This window comes from Poecilia reticulata, chromosome 10 (genome assembly GCF_904066995.2).
Source record: "Poecilia reticulata chromosome 10, P_reticulata-male-v2, whole genome shotgun sequence".
Taxonomy (NCBI): Eukaryota; Metazoa; Chordata; class Actinopteri; order Cyprinodontiformes; family Poeciliidae; genus Poecilia; species Poecilia reticulata.
This window is the reverse complement of record NC_088839.1, coordinates 3,357,115-3,379,342: the sequence shown is the minus strand read 5'-3', so window position 1 is coordinate 3,379,342 and position 22,228 is coordinate 3,357,115. Positions and strand designations below refer to the sequence as shown.

General features: G+C 41.5%; 1 protein-coding gene across 4 annotated transcripts; it reads left to right on the top strand.

Moving 5' to 3' along the window:
* Nucleotides 1-6,691: 6,691 nt before the first annotated feature.
* Nucleotides 6,692-21,098, top strand: mgarpa (mitochondria localized glutamic acid rich protein a). Of its 4 annotated transcripts, XM_081611605.1 has the most exons (8): nucleotides 6,692-6,910; nucleotides 9,615-9,715; nucleotides 9,834-9,939; nucleotides 11,361-11,372; nucleotides 16,158-16,415; nucleotides 17,751-19,009; nucleotides 19,540-19,587; nucleotides 19,764-21,098. In XM_081611605.1, exons 1-7 carry the CDS (start codon nucleotides 6,835-6,837, stop codon nucleotides 19,573-19,575), a joined length of 1,848 nt encoding a protein of 615 aa, XP_081467731.1. In that variant the 5' UTR covers nucleotides 6,692-6,834; the 3' UTR covers nucleotides 19,576-19,587; nucleotides 19,764-21,098. The 4 variants fall into 4 exon arrangements, with proteins under 4 accessions (XP_081467731.1, XP_081467730.1, XP_081467732.1 ...); XM_081611604.1 differs by having other exon boundaries at nucleotides 19,540-21,098; XM_081611606.1 differs by lacking the exon at nucleotides 19,540-19,587 and having other exon boundaries at nucleotides 6,693-6,910.
* Nucleotides 21,099-22,228: the final 1,130 nt, after the last annotated feature.

Here is a 22,228-nt window from a genome sequence, read left to right as displayed (position 1 = left end):
CAACTGGCAGCTCAACTGAACCAGCTGCTACAAAATGGGACTCACCCTGAATGGTTAACTGAAGGGCGCACAATCCTGATACAGAAGGAACCCTCGAAGGGTTCAGTCCCATCCAACTATCGGCCAATAACCTGTCTCTCTACAACATGGAAGCTCATGTCAGGCATCATAGCGGCTAAGATAAGCGGGCACATGGATAAATACATGAGCAAGGCACAGAAGGGCACAAGCATAAATAGCAGAGGAGCCAAACACCAACTCCTTGTAGACCACACAGTCGCCCGAGACTGCAAAAGCCGACACACCAACCTGTGTACCGCTTGGATTAATTACAAGAAAGCCTATGACTCAATGCCACACACTTGGATCATTGAATGCTTAGAGATGTACAACATCAATAGGACTCTAAGAGCCTTCATTGCAAACTCGATGGGGCTGTGGAAAACCACCCTTGAAGCCAACTGCAAACCACTTGCACAAGTGTCCATCAAATGTGGCATATACCAAGGAGATGCTCTGTCCCCACTGCTGTTCTGCATAGGCCTGAACCCTCTCAGCCAAATCATCAACAAGACTGGCTACGGATACCGACTCAAGAATGGGGCCACAATCAGTCACCTCCTCTACATGGATGACATCAAGCTGTACGCCAAGAGCGAGCGAGACATCGACTCACTGATCCACACCACCAGGATCTACAGCACTGACATTGGGATGTCATTCGGACTAGAGAAGTGTGGTCGGATGGTTACAAAGAGAGGAAAGGTCGCCCACACAGAAAGGGTCTCACTCCCAGAAGGAACAATAGCAGACATAGAGCACAGCTACAAGTACCTTGGAATACCACAAGCAAATGGCAACCTCGATGAGGTCACAAGGAAAGGAGCCACAGCCAAATACCTCCAACGAATAAGGCAAGTCCTGAGAAGCCAGCTCAATGGCAAGAACAAGATCCGTGCAATAAACAGCTATGCCTTACCAGTAATCAGATACCCTGCCGGAATAATTAGCTGGCCAATGGAAGAGATGAAGGCCACGGATGTTAAGACTAGGAAGCTACTAACCATGCATGGAGGGTTCCACCCCAAATCCAGCACCCTGAGACTGTACACGAGCCGTAAGGAAGGAGGCAGAGGACTAGTGAGTGTGAGAGCCACTGTCCAGGATGAAACATCCAAGATCCATAAATACATCAAGGACAAAGCCTCAACGGACGATGTGCTCAGCGAATGTCTCAGGCAATGGGGAACAGAAGACAAGGTGCTGGAAGTACCATCATGGGAGGACAAGCCCCTACATGGGATGTACCACCAACAAATAACTGCAGTGGCTGATGTCAGGAAAACCTACCAATGGCTGGAGAAAGCTGGACTCAAGGACAGCACAGAGGCTCTCATCCTGGCCGCCCAGGAACAGGCCCTAAACACCAGAGCAATAGAGGCTCAGATCTACCACACCAGACAAGACCCAAGGTGTAGGTTGTGCAAGGAGGCCCCTGAGACAGTCCAGCACATAATAGCAGGGTGCAAGACGCTGGCAGGGAAAGCATACATGGAACGACATAACCAAGTGGCGGGTATAGTGTACAGGAACATCTGTGCAGAATATGGACTGGAAGTCCCAAGATCAAAGTGGGGAACACCCCCAAAAGTGGTGGAGAATGACCGAGCTAAGATTCTGTGGGACTTCCAGATCCAGACAGACAAGATGGTAATGGCGAACCAACCGGACATTGTGGTGGTGGATAAAGAACAGAGGAAAGCCGTTGTGGTGGATGTAGCAATACCAAGTGACTACAACATCAGGAAAAAGGAGCATGAGAAATTGGAGAAATACCAGGGCCTCAGGGAGGAACTGGAAAAGACCTGGAAGGTGAAGACCACAGTGGTGCCTGTGGTCATCGGGGCCCTCGGGGCAGTCACCCCCAAACTGGAGCAGTGGCTCAAACAGATCCCAGGAACAACATCAGACATCTCAGTCCAGAAATGTGCAGTTCTAGACACAGCCAAGATACTGCGCAGAACCCTCAAGCTCCCAGGCCTCTGGTAGAGGACCCGAGCTCAGAGGATGAAACAGACCACCCGTGGAGGGTGAGAAGGGAATTTTTTATATATATATATATAGTGTGTGTGTGTGTGTGTGTGTGTGTGTGTGTGTGTGTGTGTGTGTGTGTGTGTGTGTGTGTGTGTGTGTGTGCTCAAGCATGAGAAACCCACAGGATATGTCAGACAGCAATATTTAAGGTAGCACGACTAGTCAGTACTGACTGAGTTTGTAATTTCCTTCATCCGTTCCGAAAACAGTCACTTAAATTTTAAACTCTATAGATACTTTTCTGTAACACCTGCTAGTGTGATACATTTCAGTAAAAGTTCTTCATCTGTAATTGCATTTCTTAAAGATATGTGGCAAGTAGTAAACAGGCCTACATGAGGCTACTCAAATGTAACTTTTAGTTTTCTGCAGTGAAAGTGAAAGACAAACTCTAACATCGCTGCCTTTCCAGGATTTGTTCTCGCATCATTGTGAATTCTACTTTGCTTCAGTCTTTTTCCTGCTGTTGAATCAACACTGATCTTCTCAGTGCTTCATGCTTTCTCCAAAATAGTAAAGGTTGGTTGAAACTTAAAGATTTTGTTTTCTTCAACACTTGCTAGTGTGATACATTTCATTAAAGTTCCTCATCTGTAAATTTATTTCTTAAGAATATGTGACAGACTAAACAGGCCCACGTGAGGCTACTGCTCATATTTATCTTTCAGTTTTCCCCAAAGTTTAAAGTTTTTACACTGCACCACCACGCTCCGAGAGTTGCTCCAACATTTTGTTACCTTTAAAATTACGCACAGCTTTTGTCTCTGACTTATACGTTGTTTGTTTTTTGATACTAATGATTCTTTCCTTCCATCTGTTATCTTACATGCTTAAGTGTGTTCACTAACAAAATATAGTACACATGTAGTTGTTAAGGTTTCACTACTAAAAACTTATAAATGATCAGTGTCAACCATCAGTCGTATTAAAATATTTAATACAAGTTCTATTTATTTAGATTTGATGTTTTGATGTGAGCACTTAGATTTCTATCGATTTATTGAATAATGCTCTATGTAAATATTTATCAAACTGAATGATCATTCTGGTTTTATATCGTTTTTGCTTTCTTTTCAATGTTTGTTGCACAAATTCAAATATATGCTGCAACAATTCAATCAGTGAATCTTAGTGTTTTTTTTCAAGTAGCCCCTCTCACAGAGACTTACTTACATCTTCTGACACCTGGTCCTACTTATAATAACATTGACTTATTATTGCTACACTTTACCTAATAATAAAACATGCTCACTACACAACCAGGCTCCGAGAGTTGGTCACAATGTGGTAAATTGTTTTGTTACCTTTAAAATAATCTACAGCTTGTGATGCTGTCTGTTCACTAATGTTCACTAACAGACAGTAACTGATAAGTAACTGTAACTAATAACCTTATAAATGATCAATGTGAAGCATCAGTATGTGTTCAAGAAGATCATATCAGTCAGACTTCGTAAAATATCATGATACTGAAAGGAATCAAAATTATAGTTCACAGAAAGGTAATGTATCCTGTTTAGGGAGCTTAGACTGTATGAAAGGAATGATTGAAATATACTATGAAAATATTGTATTTGCAGAATCCTGATAATAAAACTTCAATTGTGAACTAAATAATTAGATTAGACACAAAAGAATCAACTGTTAATTAGTAATAATACTATGGAAATGACTAGCAAGATCTGAACAAACAAGAAACTTGACTACCTCAAGAGATTTCACTCGTAATGAACCGTCTGACTTTCTTTAGCCGACTAAATTTAATCTTACCAAATTGTTGCCTGAGAGCAACAGGTACTGAGTTTGAAGCGGGTCAGATGCCTCCAGCCGTCTGCTAAAGCTAGACTCCGGCCTTCCTCACTGTAAAATAAAACATTCTGCTTAATAAAAGAGTTCAAGTGAACATCACTTAATTCTCAACAACTTGTTGTTTGTACTCATCTTAAATAAGTTTTATTGTGCTACAGAAGTAAACTTGATTAATTGTCTTAAATGGAGCCAGAGAGGAAAATCTCTGACATCTGGGAATACTTTGATTTTATCCTCACAATAAAATTATTCTTAGATAATAATTAACCCCTCCACCTCCCAATTTCTCACCTTCTGCAAAGTTCCACTGTTATTTGTAGTTTGATTAGCAAAGATATATCAGTCTTTCACAGCAGAAACAGATTTAATGGTGTTGCAGAACTAAAATTCAACATTTAGCCAAATATAAGGGATCAGAGCCAATTATAAATCCAAGAAAAAGTTGACACCCCAACATGCACTGCACCAAGACACTAAAACATCAAATGTCTTTATGGTCAAATCAGCCTGACATAAAAGAAAACCCAGCACAACCACTGACGTTCAACATAAACCAGGATTAGATTGGCTACAAATCATTTTAATAATTAAAACATATGACAATTAAATATGGTTTCATTGATTCTCCTGTGGGCTGCACAGTGGCGCAGTTGGTAGAGCTGTTGCAGAGGTATGGACACCTAGCAGCAGTCTGTAAGGGGACCAGAGATGTCCAAAATGTGGTAAAGATCACAAATTAAAAGAATGTACAGAAGAAGCACAAGAAAAATGTTTTAACTGTGGAGGGAAACATAGAGTTACGTATGGAGGATGTGAAGTAAGGAAGAAGGCAAAAGAAATCGTGCAGGTTAAAATTACTAAAAATGTAAATAACTGCTTAATTGGAAAATTCTCTTCATTGGTCCAACAGTGACTCCTAGTGGTTAGTTTATGCTTTCATTTTAAAGAGCGGTAGATTTCTTTGTTTATTCTGTGGTTACTAGTGATGGACAAATGAAGCCTCATGAAGCAAAGAACCTTTTCAGTCCTTTGCTTTGCAAAAAGGTTCGTTACTTGATGATTCATTCATGACTCACTAGTGACATCTGCTGGTGAAACTAACAGCTTTGTCACTCAGTTGGATCATACTTCCAAAAATTAGTAAATGCAATATTGCCACAAAGTTTTCATCAAACTCATATTTAGTAACAGGAGAATCATCCAGCCATTTTCTTGACACCCTTGTCACCCGGTGCCTATCTCCAGCTAATGTTCCGGGTGAGAGCTGGGGTTCACCCTGGACAGGTTGCCAGTCTGTCGCAGGGCAACACGGAGACACACAGGACACACAACCATGCAAACACACACTCACACCTAGGGACAATTTAGACAGACAGTCATGTTTTTGGACTGTTGGAGGAAGCCAGAGTACCTGGAGAAAACCCATGCATGCACAGGGAGAACATGCAAACTCCATGCAGAAAGATGCCAGGCCGGGAATTGAACCCAGAACCTTCTTGCTGGATGTTGGATGTTTCCCCATTTTAAATAGTGTACTGTTTAAACCTATATGACCAAAACGTAACCTGGATATGTTTTTTTCTTTTCTACTTCTTTATGTTCCCCTCATTGCACCAACTTTCCTTTGAATACTATAAAGCCATCTACCAGTTCTTTCTTCTTCCCACTGCTTCTGCCATATTTCCTTAACCTTTTGTTTTATAATAGATTTTATTTTCTCTTTACTAAATGGAATCAATACCTCAATGTAACTGTTTTTAAAAGCTTGTTTAGCATATTTGTCTGCCAACTCATTTCCTTTTATTCCTACATGAAATGGAACCCATATAAAAATGACAGTTAATCCCATGGCCTGAATTCTATAAAGTAATAAAAGGTCTGGTCTACTATTAGACTGATTATTTTTAATTGAATATAACGATGAGCTTGAATCAGAACAAATTAAACTTCTCATAGGACGAACTTCTTCAATCCAACCTAAAGCCAAAATGATTCCCATCATCTCCCCTGTAAACACTGAGATGCCATCAGAAATTCTCTTAAATGTTTTAATATTAAATTCTGGGACGATAAACGACACCCCGTTGTTGCTACTTAAACTCTTAGATGCATCTGTAATCTGACAAATTATCTCCACATGCTGCTTTTGGGCGTCATAAAACAGGTGTGGAGGAAGCATTAAGGCTCTATGATTTATAGGGGGTGATTAGTGCCAGTGTGAGGTAACAGAGTTTCAGATTCAACAGATAGTATGGAGGCAGACCATAAAGCAGATTGTAGAAGATCTACTCAGTCTTGTTCTGAAGAATTATGGTGTGGAGAGATTTGATGTCATCAACATTCAGAGAACGTGTTTCTGTAGATCATGAACGATACAAGGATGGTCAAATTCCTTTTCAGGTGTATATTTCTTCTTTCTTTCCAGTTTCTTTTCTTTTTCTCCTGCCCTTACTCAGGTCCATAACAGTGAGGGCCACACTATCAATGGAGACAGACATTAACCGGCTGGAGCTCACTCCATTGTCAGGTCTCAACCTGACAATGGAGAAAGCTTATATTTTCCAGTAATGGACTGGGTCACGCTTCACCATTGACCGCTGTAAAGGATCACCACCACCCCAGGCAACCATAATGGTCTTAGTGGGAATTCCTCTATCTGCTTATTAGCCTTTTATAATTTCTAAAAGCACTCCTCTGAGCCCCCAATTGAATACAGCGCTCCAGGTTCGGAAGCACCTCTCATATATCGCCACTGTCCTCTGTCATTACTCGCCCGTCATACATTCCTGCTGCAGTTTCTCACCAGTGCTCTATTCACTTGTCTCTACAGCGCACCACAGTGGGCAGGTCTGGACTCCGCCTCTCTGCACATTTCTGAGACTACACCACGCCGTGCTTCTCTTCCACTCAGCACTTTCTGAAGCTGCTGCGATGTTTTCCTGCAGAGCGGCCTGGCAGAGGTGTGGGCCTCTGGCTCGGAGAGCGGTCTACAGGCTGCCCCTGGACGGTGAGTTTACAGAGTAGCTCTGGATGTCCGTCTTCTCTCCACAGTGTGCGTCTGTGATGTAATGTCTACTCTCTGTCGTAACAGACGTGATAGGACACGCTGTCCTCATGCGAATGTCAATACCTGGGTAAAAAGCAATGACTCAGGATGTTGCATGACTGTCAGAATGGAATTTTAAATTTTAAGTTTAATTGTCGCTCCTTAGTTTTTAAAATAATTTGACTCCGTTGTGGAAAGTTGACTGAAAATTTAAGTGTGTCCCCATGTGACATGACAATACTGGTCATTTCCACTGTTTGTAATTAATACTACAACGCTAGAGCGTGGCCATGTTTCACGGAGCAGCACAAAATAACAGCCTTTTACCAGATGTTCTTGTCGGACTAGGAGCTAGCATGGCCTGTATGGGAACCATAGTGACCTCTGCCGAGCGTCACTGACGGACTGCGCGTTCAGTGCGCAGTCTCTTAAAAATGACCTTCATGAATGTGTGGGTAAACGTGGAAACATGGTTGCCGCTGTCAGTCACGTGGCGCGCGCGTTTGACAGTGGACAAATGTAGAGGGAGAGAATACTGAGGCACGAGCCGGAGCAGTGCAGTTCGCGCTGCTAGAGGAAGGTCAGCGTGTGACATCAGCTCTGCTTTAAATGCTTCATTATGATCTACTACAACCAGCTAAAAATACCGCCATCAGCGTTTGCGTGTCTACGTGACGTATTTCAAGAAGCCCCTCACTCACCCACTCACTGGGTTCAAAACCGCATTTAGGGTGGCAGGTCCTTCTAAATATATCCAATCAAACGACGAGAAGGCATCACACTATCTGTCATTTACCAAACACTACAAGATGAAACTCGACAGAAAATGACAGCGCTTAAAAACATGGCAGCTAGAGAAGTTTTATTTTGGAAATATTAACTGGTAAAGTTCTCAAAGTGACTCCTGGGCTGTAATTTCTTCAGCTCCTTTCTCTAATGTCCTTTCACTTAAACAGAGGAGGGTGTAACAGGCAAATCCAATGACTTTCTGACCTGCGTACCCTACAGTGTTTAGAAATGTTCTCCCCATGTCCTCCTACTTTTATAGACCTGAGCTGATTAGAAAGTATAAATAACAGGTTTGGAAGGTCATTTGCCAGCATGTAGGATTAGGTCTGGATAAGTGAACAGGTTAATACCCTTAACTCTGGACAGGACCAGGTTCCTCAGACCTTGGCTTCTACTGCAGCAGCTGATTAATAATTTGACAGCGTGAGCCCCATAGAACATGGAGATAGCGGAGTGAGCTCTTTATCTTCTGTCTTTATTGTTTGTGTACATTTTGCACAACATATAAATACTGTGATGTGAAAAAGGTTAACATGAACCTTAACTCCTTCATGCTTATCTTATTTTTTATTTTTTTACCCAATCTTTTTCATATTTAATTCTTTATATACGTGTTTGTTTTTATTTTGTATAATGAAGTACGGGAAAAAAAGGAGGAAGGAAGCATTGAGCCCAGTAATATTTATTTACCATATGGCTGTAAATATTTATTTACGGACAATATGGACTTAGATTATGTTTATTATGATGTTTTATGGTACTGTTGTAAAAATAATAAATTATGACAAAACAATTATGTATTACTTATTTTTATGTAACTGTGAAACTGTGACTGTCATCTGTTTCTCTACCGCAGAGGTTCCCAAACTGTGGGGCGTGTCCCACAGTTTGGAAACCATTGCTGTACTGTATGCCAGGTTTTCAGTTTCTCTCTTTGGGAATAACGTTGGTACAGTCAGGGGCGCAAATACACATTATTCAGGTGGATGCGAAAACATAAATTGGCATCCCCACCCGAAGGAAGATATGTCAGAGTGAAGGAGCGTAGAAAACATACACTCGCTCCCCCCACCAAGGCGACGATACTTGAAGGGTAAAACTCGCTACATTTACCTTGTTATGTGCACGAGGTGAAGGCGCGTAAGGCATGCTGAAGTGTATGAACGCCCTCTCTGGTGCTGCGCCCCTATGCGTTGCATGCGCTGCATACCCACTTTTTGCGCCACTGGGTACAGTTGGGGATGGAAATGTAAAGAAAATTAAAAAGAGAATAAATGTGATGTTAAAACACACAGGAGTCACTAAAACAGTTCCTCTCATTTTCTCTCAAGAAGAAAAGATGGTAAATATCTGCTTACTCTCCAGGACACAAATCCAAGAGTCCAAATAAAAAATATCGATATATAAAAATAAAGGCTATTTTGAAAATAAATAAATATTCTGATTGTTCAACTGGTTGTACAGCATTTCCTCATTCACAGCTGCCTCCTCTTTGGTAGAGTTCTGCCAATAAATGCTTATTTCTAGGTTAGTTTTGGAAAACTGAGACGACTCAGTAATTCCATCAGGAAATGAAATGCTGAGTTAAACTTAAGGTGAAGCTTCTGAACAGCCATGTCTTATTTCTTCACAAGACAGTGGGAAATCATCCTTTCTCTTGGTGTATCAGAGTTAGTTGAGCCCTTTAAATCCGTTTCACATTAACAGAGCTGCAACTTAGCGCTCAACCACACATTATTCCTGCCCTGCAGGAGCTATGCAGAGCGACCAGTCAGCAGGAACCTAACATGGGTGGAGGAGGGGTGACGCAGCATTTTGGACTCAAAGAGAACCAAATTCAGTGATTTATCCAACGTGTGCATGGTTTCGTGTGCAGGTGTGGAGCGGCGGCCCATGTCGTCAGTTCCTGGAGGCTCTGGACAGAACATCCTGTACACGGTGCTGTGTGGTGGAGCTCTGGTCGGCGCTCTGTCATATGTAAGTTATCTACTTTCCATCAGAGGTTTGTCAGACAGTTGAGTTAACATCATGAACAGAGATGTGATCTCTAACTGTATCTCACAGTAAGATGTTCTGTTTTTTTTTCTTCTAACAGGGATATAAGACTGTGACCTCAGATCATGATCGGTTTAATGACCGCATCAGTGAGCTCAGAGCCAGACCCAAGACTGAATGGACACCTAAACCCTGGCCACCTAAAGGCAAGTTCCCCCCCCCCTCCCCATCTTCAGCTTTTTATGAGGAGTTTTACTTGCTTTTGGATCCACTTAAAACAGTAGTAGTAACATTTCAACCAGATTACTTTGATACCACATAATTTAAAATGTGTATAGAAATGTGTGTTATGTGTTTCATTCAGTGAAAGAATCAGAATCAGTGTGATCAGGCCAGGCAATATGCACTTAGAAACTGAGCTCAGTCCGTGCAGCCAGGAGACAAGGCTGCAGCATAACTGGGATCTTAATGTTTAAAGGGGCAGTATCGTGTAAAATCAACCTTTTGTGAAATTTACATCATGGTATAATGTTATTCCCTCATCAAAAACATACATGATGTGTGGATTTGGTTCTTCCATGCATGTTTGAGAAATCCATTATTTTCCATGGCAACCATTAACTGTGCAAAACTACCTTTGAGATTCAGCTCCTGTGTGAAGCTGCAGTCTCCAAGCTTCCGTCTCAGAGACTACAGCTTCCCCATTCAGTTCCTTCAGACTAGCCAGCAGCAGTTAGCAAACACCTGGTGGAACTGGTGTTTGCCAGTTCCACCAGAAAACAGTTGAATCAGCTGTTTTCCTATTCAGCTCTAAACTCAGGAAGACCTGAGTTTATTATACAAGCAAATTCTCAGTGCAACGCTGGTAAAAACGTTAAAGGGTTAATAGAGGAGCCATGTTGAATTTCAGAGCAGGAGTGTCAACATCAAAGCAACTTCTAGACGCAGCTGACTTGGAACGACCACCATGTGTTCCACACAGAGTTACCTTACTAGTCATGTTTCCTTCAGTGGTTTTTGTGGGGATTTTGATGCATTACATTAAAAGAGGTTGATGGAAATGGCAAATTTTGAAATAACTTCCTCAGTTTTGCAAAAAAGTTTTAACCCTTGTTTGAGGTGGTTTTTGTCTTTCTTGAAAAAGAGTTAATGTGGTAAATGGAAGATGGAAACACATTTGCTGAATAGGTTCTGATGTAGTGAACGCTCCCATCCACTGTCCTTACCACTGATCCACATGCAGATATTGTGAAAGGTATTTGTTAGGGAATCCAGACTGCAGCATTATGTATGAATGTATTTCTGCTTTTTACCATGTGCTTCATTTAGTTCATCTTGTACCATGACAAACCTCCTTCACAGCCTACAGCAGCCCTGGTTGGATGTTTACTTATTCAGCTGACTGACTCTCAGCAGCCCATGTCTGTTGCTGTAGATGGACCAGATTAGGCTGTTTGATCCAAGTGGAAATTCTGGCTGATGGCATCAGTTGTTGTACTGGACAGGAATTATAGCATGAGAGGAGATAAATCCATGATGTATAGAGTAGGTCTGAGTTGTGTTAATGTGTTGGCATATAATGTTGCATATGAAACTCTAACTTCCTGTTTGTTTTGTTTGTTTGCAGGCAAAGATGAAGGTGAGTAGTGTCCCTGCCTCATTCACACGGCTTGAATGAAACGTGAGCTTGGGTGTAAACATGCTGCAAACACTTTAACCAAACACCTGGTTTAAACAACCTGCTGTCGGCACAAATAAACCTGCTTATCCATCTGGTTCCTCCACAGAAGAGGAAGTCCACACTGAAAACGGAGCACGAGTCTCCTTTTTAACACAGTTATATTTCTAAGTGATGAAATAAGTAGGAAACATGTGTTAGTAGTTTTACTGTAATCTGGGTTTTTTGAGCTTGGGATATCTGCTTGAACAGGCAGGATGCCTAAATGCCTGCAGCTGCTCTCCCAGCATGTCTGCTCTCTGTCTCAGTGAGAGCAACGATGGTTCTGATGGTAATAAAATGATCTGGATGAGCCTCAACTGTTGAGGCCTCAACAGTAGAGACCTGCTTTTTTGTTACCTGAAGACGGATGGTATTACAGATACAAAGGTTTAGCCTACTCTGAGGTCAGACTGGGATGATATTTCTATGCTGGATACACACTTTTAAACCTGTTACTACTGTATCAGTTGTGAATATACATTTGAGAGGAACGGTGAAGCACTTCAGCCTCAGGAGCTGAAGTGATCAGGATCATCATGATTAACTACTGAGTTGATAGGGTCAACCTGGAGCAACGTTTCTTTTTCTTTCTTTTCTTTTTTTTGAATGAAGAAACAAAAATGTTTTGTTCCGATTTGAAAATTCTTAGAATTTAGAGGCTGTACACAAGTTTTTTATTATGACTTTGTGTTTAGTGATAAACCAAATCTCTATGCCAAAAAGGTTACTTTTGTTTCGATGAGTGTAGAAAACAGAAAAGGAACCTGATTGTACAGAAACCAGGGGCTAGCATGATGTCAATGTATGTTCCTCACAAACTAAACCAAAAGCCATCCTTCTAACAAACGGTCTTAATCCAAGCTTTAGTGATGCACTAATACACTCCTCCCCTTCGTTCCACCCACTTCCCTCTGTTTTCTCTATGTAAGACTGCCAGGTTCTCACCTCCCTGTGTGACATAATGCTAGCAGGCCTTGTTCATGTTCCACCTGCATTCCCACAGCTAGAGTGGTTGAACTTGGACTGAGATGATGTGTAAATGTAGCTCTTTAAAAACCAGAATTTCCTCCTCCAAACTCTAACATTTTGTGTCTCTACTCTTTCAGCATAATGCTTAAAACTTAGGTCCTCTGTGGCCGCTTGGATATTCGTCCTAGAACTGGATGTGAAAACCCTTCTCCTCTTCCTCCTTCTACTCCTCCTCCTCCTTTCCTCTCCCATAGAGAACTTCGAGACAGTCTCTGATGGATCTGACTGAGAGACTTTGAGAGATTTTTCTGGACTGTGCTATTGTTAACCTCTGTGGTTGTGGGACTCTAGACCATTGTTGTACCAAATGCTGTTGAAGTCCATTCAGACAAACACACTTTGCACACACTTCTGTAGGGTTCAGTGTTCCTGTTCCCCAGAGCTCTGCCTGTTTCATTTATGACTTCTATTAAAATTACTACATAGAACAATGAGTCAACAGACTGAAATGTTCAAGCCTTTCCTTTGTCAACAGACTCACAGCTGTTCTCACACTGTCCCCACTGAAGGAGTAAGCCTGCTGTTTTGTGTACTTTGTGATTTAATGTGAAGCAATGGAAAGATTCCTCAGTTACAGATTAAAGATGCACAACCTACCTGGCCTGTCTCAGTGTCTGTATGTTTCACTGTCAGATGTGCTTTCACAGTTCCAGATAACACTAACTTGTTAATTTGATGGTAAGAACCAACTTTCCACTTGACCCTTTCTACCCTGCACTTAACCCCACTCCCTGCCTGCTCCTCCTTCTTTACCTCTCCCCTCCCTCTGCCTGTGTCGTCCTCCTTCCTGTCTTTTAATTTTGCATGCAGTTTGTTCTGTGCATGTCTTTATCTACTTGTAAATTTTTGGAGATGAGGCAGGTTTTTAAATGTCATCAATAAATAATATTTCAAGAGCAGGGGAAGGTAATCCCTACGACTTTGTAACATTTACACCGATCTCTTCATTATGGCACCTGTTAGTGGGTGGGATTGCCCTCAAAGCTGAAGTGTTGGACTCCTGTGTTCCCAGTACTCAGTGGTCAGTAGTCAGCCAAGGAAGACATATTGGTGAACTGGTGACTGGATCATAGGAGCAGACCTATGTCATCAGAGTAATGTATCCTATTGCAAAGCAGAGATGGTTCTGAACAAGTTTAAAGTGTTGACTTGCCCTCTATATGCTGACGGGTCCTAATCCAGTTGAAAAACCCTGGATAAACAAGTCCAAACTATGAAGGCCTCATCTTGCAACTTGCCGGATCTAAAGTAGCCTTACAAAATTAGTTTTTCTATTGTCAAGTCTCGCTCTATTTGGTTAATGTCTGGTTTGGTTCTACCGTTTGAAGCGCCTTCACTATGGTCTGTTCCCTACTATTGTGGGCGTCAATGTGGACGAGTATACTGTGGTCGACTCTTCCACAATGTGGTTTGCGCTATAAGTGCTCCTGCACCACTCGAAATTAAACTCATAATTGTGCTTCTCCATACTGATCTGCTCTCTGGCATCAGTCTGCATGTCTCCCACTCCACTGCGGAGCTTCAGTGTTGTTTGATTGAGATGTTGTACATCATGGACCAGTCAGGGAATGCTGTCAAATTGCTTGTTTGTAATACTTGGATTTGAGCGGCTTGGACTATATGAAAAATGGGGGAAGAGTCACACAGGATCTCGTGATAGAGGTGAATCTGACTGGGACAGATTGGGGCAGAGCTGGATAAAGTCAATCCAGTGGAGAAGTGGCTATAATGGTGCCAGAAGTTACAGAAGGGGAGCGAATGCCTCAACATGTCTGGACTAATTAGGTTGCAAAAGTGGTGACCAACAGACCACTAGGCAGGTTGTCATGATGTTCTGAACCTTGTAGATCCATCAAACTCTGTTTTACCCTTTAGACACCCTTATGGAGTCAAGGTTTCCACCCTGTGAAACCCTTCCCCTTTTCCACAACAAGCCAGAGCTGCAGAGGCAAGGACTCTTTAGATCAGGGGTGGGCAATCCTGGTCCTTGAGGGCTGGTGTCCTACAACTCTTAGATGTCTCCCTGGACCAACACACTTGAATCCAACAGCTGAATCACCTCTTAAGTGCAGTCAAGTTCTTCAGAGTCCTGCTAATGACCTCAAATATTTGACTCGGGTGTGTTGAAATGGAGACGCATCTAAAAGTTGCAGGAGACCGGCCCTCGAGGCCTGGAGTTGCCCACCCCTGCTTTAGATCATTGAAGGTCTGCTGTGGGATCATTTAGGAGCACAACCAGTACAGCCCAGTGTAGCCTCCCTACACCTATCAGTGAACCTTGATTGTTCACAATTTTGTTGCCAGTTCACTAGTTTCTGTAACTTCAACAACATTTAGTTGTTCACAGATGTGAAGAGTCTGCCTACTCATGTTTTGGACCTGGTGAAAGTTGCTGAGGTTCTTCAACTTGTTCCTACTTCCCACACCAGGGGTCTCAATCCCTTGACCTCAGGATTTGCTGCCCTGCAAGATTGGGATGCATCCCTGCTCCAACACACCTGAATCAAATTAATGGCTCTTTACCAGGCTTTTGCCGAAGTTGATGGCATACTGAAGAGGAAATTCAGTCATTTGATTCATGTGTGTTGGAGCAGGGTTCCATCTATAACCTGCAGGACAGTAAATCTTAAGGACTAATGTCCTGCACAGTCATATCAAAGATTTGCTTGTTTCATTATAAATACCATAAACTTACGGGTCTCATTGCAATGATTTTTTTTTTTGTGCTTCAGTTGTCAGAAATCATAATGGCTGATCTGTGTAAATTTTAAGAATGTGTTAAAGAAAAATGGCTTAATACTGACAATGTGGGCAAATTAGAATGAAGGATGTGTTGGGATACATTAATAAAAACTAAGCATATTTTGGTTGCTAGTAATTTGGTTGGACAGTCAAACATGGGTGAAAGATATTTTCAACCTTCATCAGTTGTTTTTGTTTATTGCAGAAAAGGCTTTATTTTTTATTAACTTAAGTGTAGATTGAAACCGTGGTTGTGTCACCTCTACAGGCTGTTAAACACCAAGATCAAGTAGAAAACATGCTGGCAACAAGATTTCATGACTTCTGGCATGAAGTGAATCATCATTAATCAGTGATAATACACCAATGTTAATGTGTATAATCCATTTAGTATCGAGATCTGTATTAGGCATGGACAACACTGACTCTAGAGGGCGCTATTAAAAATCTGGACTGAAATATAAACTATAAATATACCTGAACAATGACAAGTCATTTTTCACGAGTTGCCTTCCTGCCCCCAACTTTAAGAGTTTGAATCTGAAATCAAACGATACAGGCACATTGTAGTAAAAAAAACTTTGAGCAACAAGGCAGTTGATGAAATGCACAATGCCTAATTATGTTGTTCTACAAAGAGCAAAATCATAATGTGTAATGTTCTTGACAGTTATTCATTACATACATTAAGCAGTAACATTCAGGGATCTAAAGACCCAGATATAATACATTTCTTAGACTGAAACCAGAATGATCAACAGCAAATTCAGTTTGGTCCAAATTGATACAAAGCAATCACTTCAGCCTTACAGTAAGATTCAGATCCAATCCTATATATTCTGATCTGATTCATTAATCTGAAGGATTCTTTGTGTGTGTAACATTAGGAGAGTTATTCTACTAAGCCGGTGTGTGTATTTCTTTGCGATGCAGACGGAGAGGCTGGCGCTGGGGAAGAGGAAGCTGCTGCTACTGCTGCTGATGAGGCAGAAACCATAGTGGAGGAAGCAGCTGAGGTGGTCGCAGAAGCCACCGAGGCGGTTTCAGAGGCTGCCGAGGCAGTCGCCCAGGTGGGACAGGAAGTGGAGGCAGCTGCAGAGGAAGTAGCCAAAGTGGCTGAGGCAGTGGAAGAGGCTGCCCAGGCTGTGGCCGAACCTGCTGCTTTCGGCGCAGAGGAGACGCAAAGCGATGGTACGAGCTCTTAATCTGAGGAAACCTGATGCTGCACACATTAACTGCAAGGAGACATACACACCACCACACACACCTGATTATTTCTGGATTACTGCAAAGACCTCTTTGACATCAGTAGTCGTCTAACATCACAGGGAGCAATAAGACCTGTCCCAGTCTGTAGAACCTCTAAAGGCTAGCTGCTTTACCCCAAGTGTCTGGCCTCACCTCTTACTGCACATTTTCTCTTGTTGTCCTGAAAGTATATATTTGCTTTTTATTTATTGGAGCGGGTTTGAACGGGCAGAGGCTGCTGAAAGTAACTTGAAATCCGTGGGGTGTGTCATGTAGATAGTTGTGTGTCTGATTTTTGTTCAGGTTCTTACCTGGCCTTGCAAGGCCTTGGCCTTGTCAGAAACTACTAACTGAAGTATATCTGCACTTCCCCATGTGGCTATGAGCTCTCAAGCAATGCTCATTTGCAGTTATGGGTGAAATAAATGTGATCACTCAACAAGTATAAACCTTATTCATTCACGTTAACCCTCATCAGGTATATGAGCCAAAAGTTCAAACAGTATAAACCAACAACAAAATGTTAAGCCAGAGTTAGACGCTGTAATATTAATGGTACCATTTTGTTCTAAAACCTTGGATGCTATTTTCTGATTTGACCAAACTCTGTTTTTCTTTGCTTTAAGCATCTGTAATGTTGCCCTGCTATTCTAAGTATCACACAGAGTACATGTATGTATGTTTATCTCCTACTGTGATACACGTGTGTGTGTCTTAATGCAAAGCTATGTTCCAACTCTGTAATAACTGTCATGTCAGATTGTCTAGAGAAATGTTAGCGTCAGAAATACTGTGAATCATTCATTTTAATAGTTTACAAACCAATTCAAATCATATGTGATCATATTTTTATTTTGCTTATAACTGAACAATGAGCACTGTGAACAGATATTTCACGAGGTCCTACAATAAAGCTTTTTGTTAAACTAAAATATTTACTGCCGTCTTTGATTTGTCCATGTTTCTAATCTACATTTATGATGGCACTGTCCAGTATTTACACTTGAGACCAAATGTTTGCATACATTGCATAATGTTTGTCTTTGAACCTGAACCCATTTAATTGAACCCATATCTAATTTTTGCTAAACGAATCCCCCTTTTCACAGTTAACACTAAAACTCCATGTATGTGTTATCCACTTCATAATTATGAGTCATTGGAAGACTTTAGCAGATGATCTGTAAACTGCATCATCACCTCAACTTGTGTGCTAATTGTGGAGAAAATACAACTTGAGTAGTTGTGATGTTTAGATGGTTGGCTTTTGTGTTGCAGTGCCACTAGCAGCTGCCTCTTCATTAGAGATACTGAAGAAAGCCGAAGGAAAGGATGACTTGGCATCCAATGATCAAGAACTTCTACCACCAGAAGTAGAAACACCTGTTGAAAAAGTGACCCCTACTATTACAGAGGTCTCGACATCAGATGGAGATACTTCAGTCAAGGCTGTAGCAATTAGTGAGGAGACTGTTAGACCAGAGGAAGATGGAAAAGTTTCTGGAACTGTAGAAGTAGCACCAGCCATGAAGTCTCCTACACCAGTAGAGGTAGTGTCAATGGAAGACTCCGCAGCCTCTGCAGAAGTTGCACCAGTTGTTGAGGATGTCTCTGTATCCATAGAGGTTTCAGCAGTTGCCGTAGAAGCCCCTACAACCATTGAGGTTGCAGCAGTTGTGGAGAAGACTTTGATACCAGCAGAGGTTGAGCCAGTTGTCGAGGAGGCCCCTGTAGCCATAGAAGCTGCACCAGTTGTCGATGAGGCTCCTGCACTCGTAGAGGTTGCGCCTGTTGTTGAAGAACCTTCAACACCAGCAGAGGTTACTGCAATTGTTGAGGATACTCTTGTACCCGTAGAAGTTGCACCAGTTGTCGAGGAGGCCCCTGCCCCCATAGAGATTACAGCCGTTGTGGAGAAGACTTTGATACCAGCAGAGGTTGAGCCAGTTGTCGAGGAGGCCCCTATAGCCATAGAAGCTGCACCAGTTGTCGATGAGGCTCCTGCACTCGTAGAGGTTGCGCCTGTTGTTGAAGAACCTTCAACACCAGCAGAGGTTACTGCAATTGTTGAGGATACTCTTGTACCCGTAGAAGTTGCACCAGTTGTCGAGGAGGCCCCTGCCCCCATAGAGATTACAGCCGTTGTGGAGAAGACTTTGATACCAGCAGAGGTTGAGCCAGTTGTCGAGGAGGCCCCTATAGCCATAGAAGCTGCACCAGTTGTCAATGACGGCCCTGTACTAGTAGAGGTTGTGCAAGTTGTTGAGGAGACTTCGACACAAGCAGAGGTTGCACCGGTTGTCGAGGAGGCTCCAGTACCCACTGAGGTTGTGGCAGTTGTCGAGGCCCCTGCATCCACAGAGTTTGCTCCAGTCATGCAGGATACTCCAGTACTAGTAGATTCTAGCAAAGAATACATTGTTGTTGTCCTGGAAGGAACACCCAAAGAAGAGAAAAGACCAAAGGTCTTAGGAGTTGGTCCTATGACCGGTAGAATCATCCCAGCTCCAGAAGATGACGGTACCCCTGCCTCTGAGGTAACAGTTTGTTTTTAAAATTTTAAGTAGCATGCAAGTATTATAACTAGTAAATGGCGATGCACTAATCCTTTTGCAAGAGATAAAAATTGACAAATTTTTTCTAACCTTCTCCAACCAGTGATCAGTGGCAGGTCAGATACTGGAAAATCTGATTTCATTCTCCTTTTCATCAAATACCTCAGCCAAGAACTCTGGTTTCATTGGTGTTTAAGAAAAAAACTGTTTTCTTTGGTGCACTTATAAGATAAACAGATGAAGAGATGCTTAAGTTTAGGGAGATTAACTTTTATATATAAGTATTATATATAAAAGTTACTGTACCTACCAATGAACCTGCTTAGTCAACCAAAATGATAAAATTACCTGACATGAATATCAGCTACTAAAACCCTGATCTGTGCATCTCCACAAGAAAACTTAATGACTTATTTTTAAGTGGTACTTAAACTATAAAAAGGATTACCTTTTTTTCCTTACAGTGTGGTCTGGAAAAGAATTAACATAGCTCTTTAAACTTTGCTGTTCAGGGTAGGCGACATCTTCTTAGGATTCAAATGCAGTAGTATCCAACAAAGGTATTGAGCATGTAATTATTTGGATTATTTTAGATTAGGTTATGAACACTATGTGCTTCCATGTAAAATGTAGATTCCTCCTGTATGTGTGTACTTTCCACTATAGGGTTGTAGACTTAGAGGAAGGTTTTGGAGTTATCTGTACAATACTAACATGCTGCTTTAATTTGTTGCAGTAAAGCACTCCTAAATGATGATTTTCAGTCCTCCACTAGAAGACGGAGGATGTGCCTTTCTCCTACACTTCATCCTTCAGCTCTGAAATACAAAGGGAGTAACTGGTTACACATTACTGACATGGTACAATGTTTAGATCACCAGCTGCTTTAGGGAGCCCACATAGCCCATTACTGTGAAACGTCACATGTATAACAGTTACATGATAGCCAGATTGTTATGGGCATATGGTTTTTGTTGTGTTGTTAGGAACATTTCCTGTCTCCTCTGTTTACAGCTTTTGACTAAACTGAGCCTTTCAAACATCCCAAAGCTTTTACTGTTAACACGTTAAAGCTTAAAAAGTGGAATATATTGACATTGTGCATCTCCAAACACTGCCCCGCCGCCACAGTATTAGCTCTCAAACTGAGGAGCGTTCAGATCCACCAGCACTGCGTTGTAGAAACCAGCCCCAGGTTTTTTCTCTGCCGCTTCTGGTTCCAGGTGGAATCACTCTGACTGTACTTTATGTTTATGAACAAATACGCGAACCCATGAGTATGACCTACTACCTCACTGTTTTCCCTCATGTTCATCATTTTAAAACAACCCATTAGAGCTCTGTGCAATCCAATCTGGCTTCTTACTCTGCAACATAGCACCTAAACCATTACCTTCATAATGGTCCCATTGTAATGGGGTCACTTTTAGAAACACTCCAAGGACATCATGTGAATAAAGGATAATCAGCATCATGTACCTGATGTTATAGCCACAGATTAAGATTGAAAAAGGAAACTAGTAAGGGAACTGTAACTGTAGTCAGTAACATCTCTATTTTACACATACTGGAATCATAATTGAATCATTGGGTTAAATGGGGAGATAAAGCAGCATCTTGTTCTTTCACTCTTTGTGTTCCTATCCTGTCTTGTTTTTCTATTTTTCTAGAGTTAACCCTGTATTTAAGTGGAGCTTAAATACAGGGTTAATACAGGGTTATACAGCATGTACAAACAGGTGACAAACTGTATATTAAGGGATTGTGATTTTTAATGTGTCAAATGTTTCAGTATGTCTGAAGGAAGGTCTCCAGTGTGAAAAGCTTTGACAACTCTGTTGTGGTTTTCTCTTCCTTCAGATTTTTCCTCTTTGTGAATTTCTTTTTTTTTTTTGTAGGGCAGCAGGGATCACTGAAACTGAACTGATAGATGTTTTTAAATGGTATATTACACACTGTCCTCTATGCTTTCAGTTGGATTTCTCTATTAGATTCTAGATGGTTGCCATTAAATAGAAGATATTGTGAAAATGTACTCTTGTTTTGCATAATAAAGAATTTGAAAACAGAATTTCATTTATTGCATTGCTTAATATTTTTTAAGTGTGAACAATTAAATCTAATTAGACAAATGTTCTTTACAGGCTGTTTAACTCTGGCACTATATCAATATATCTGGGACTCAGGTATGTTGCATGTCAGTATTTATCCACCACACTTTAGGGTGATGGGTTTACACTAAAAAAAAGTAGCTTTTATTTTTTTATTACGTTGGGACATATATGAGAAAACAAAGCATAATGCCATCTGCCTAATTCTTTTAATTATTATTTTTCTTGAATCCGTTGTGTAAATGTTTGGGATGGGATCTGGCACCAAACACGTGAGCTGAGGCTTCCATGTATAGGAGATTCTTGCCCATCCAGTGGCATAGACACTGGCTGAAACTGAGTTCTGAGCATCGATTTGTAGACCAAATCAATGCTTCAGTCCCATTTCTGCATCGAAGCAGTGTTCGTTTACCTGATTAAGAAGGCCACAGCCATTTTGTTATACTCTCTACATGGTCCTCAACAAAGTTTAATTAGGTGACATGTCAGTAAACTCCACATGGATGATGAGACCAAATGTTTGTCAAACCATCACACCACCTCTGCCAGCTTACTTTGTTCCCATAGTTCATTGTGGGGACCATGCCTTTTACAGGTAGTGACACACACACGCACATACACACTTGGCCATCCATGTGAGGTAAGAAAACATGACTCGTATAAAATTGGTCCAGCTACTTCCAATTCTCAAAGGTCCAGGTCAAATGTTCACATGCCCATTGTTAGTGGAAAGGGGTCCGAATAAATTCCTTGACTGTTTTGTGGCTACACACTGATGCCCTGTGTATTCTGTATTCTATCAGAACCAAAAATAAAGGCTTAAGAATTTGAGCCACAGTAGCTAATCTGTTGGATTGGACCACAGGTTGTACCTTTGATGACTAACCATGTTCAGCTTCAGTTTGGCGTTTCATCTTAGTGTAGAGTGATTGGTGCTCCAAACCACCCAACTCAAAACCCTCCCTTTGCTTAATGAAAGTATGCTTGATAATTAAAGTTGAAACCCTCTCTCAGTTTTTCTCTAGGTCTTTCCCTGCCTAGATAAATCTCCAAATTGGGCTTACAGGTCCTGATTATTCTACAAGTGCTT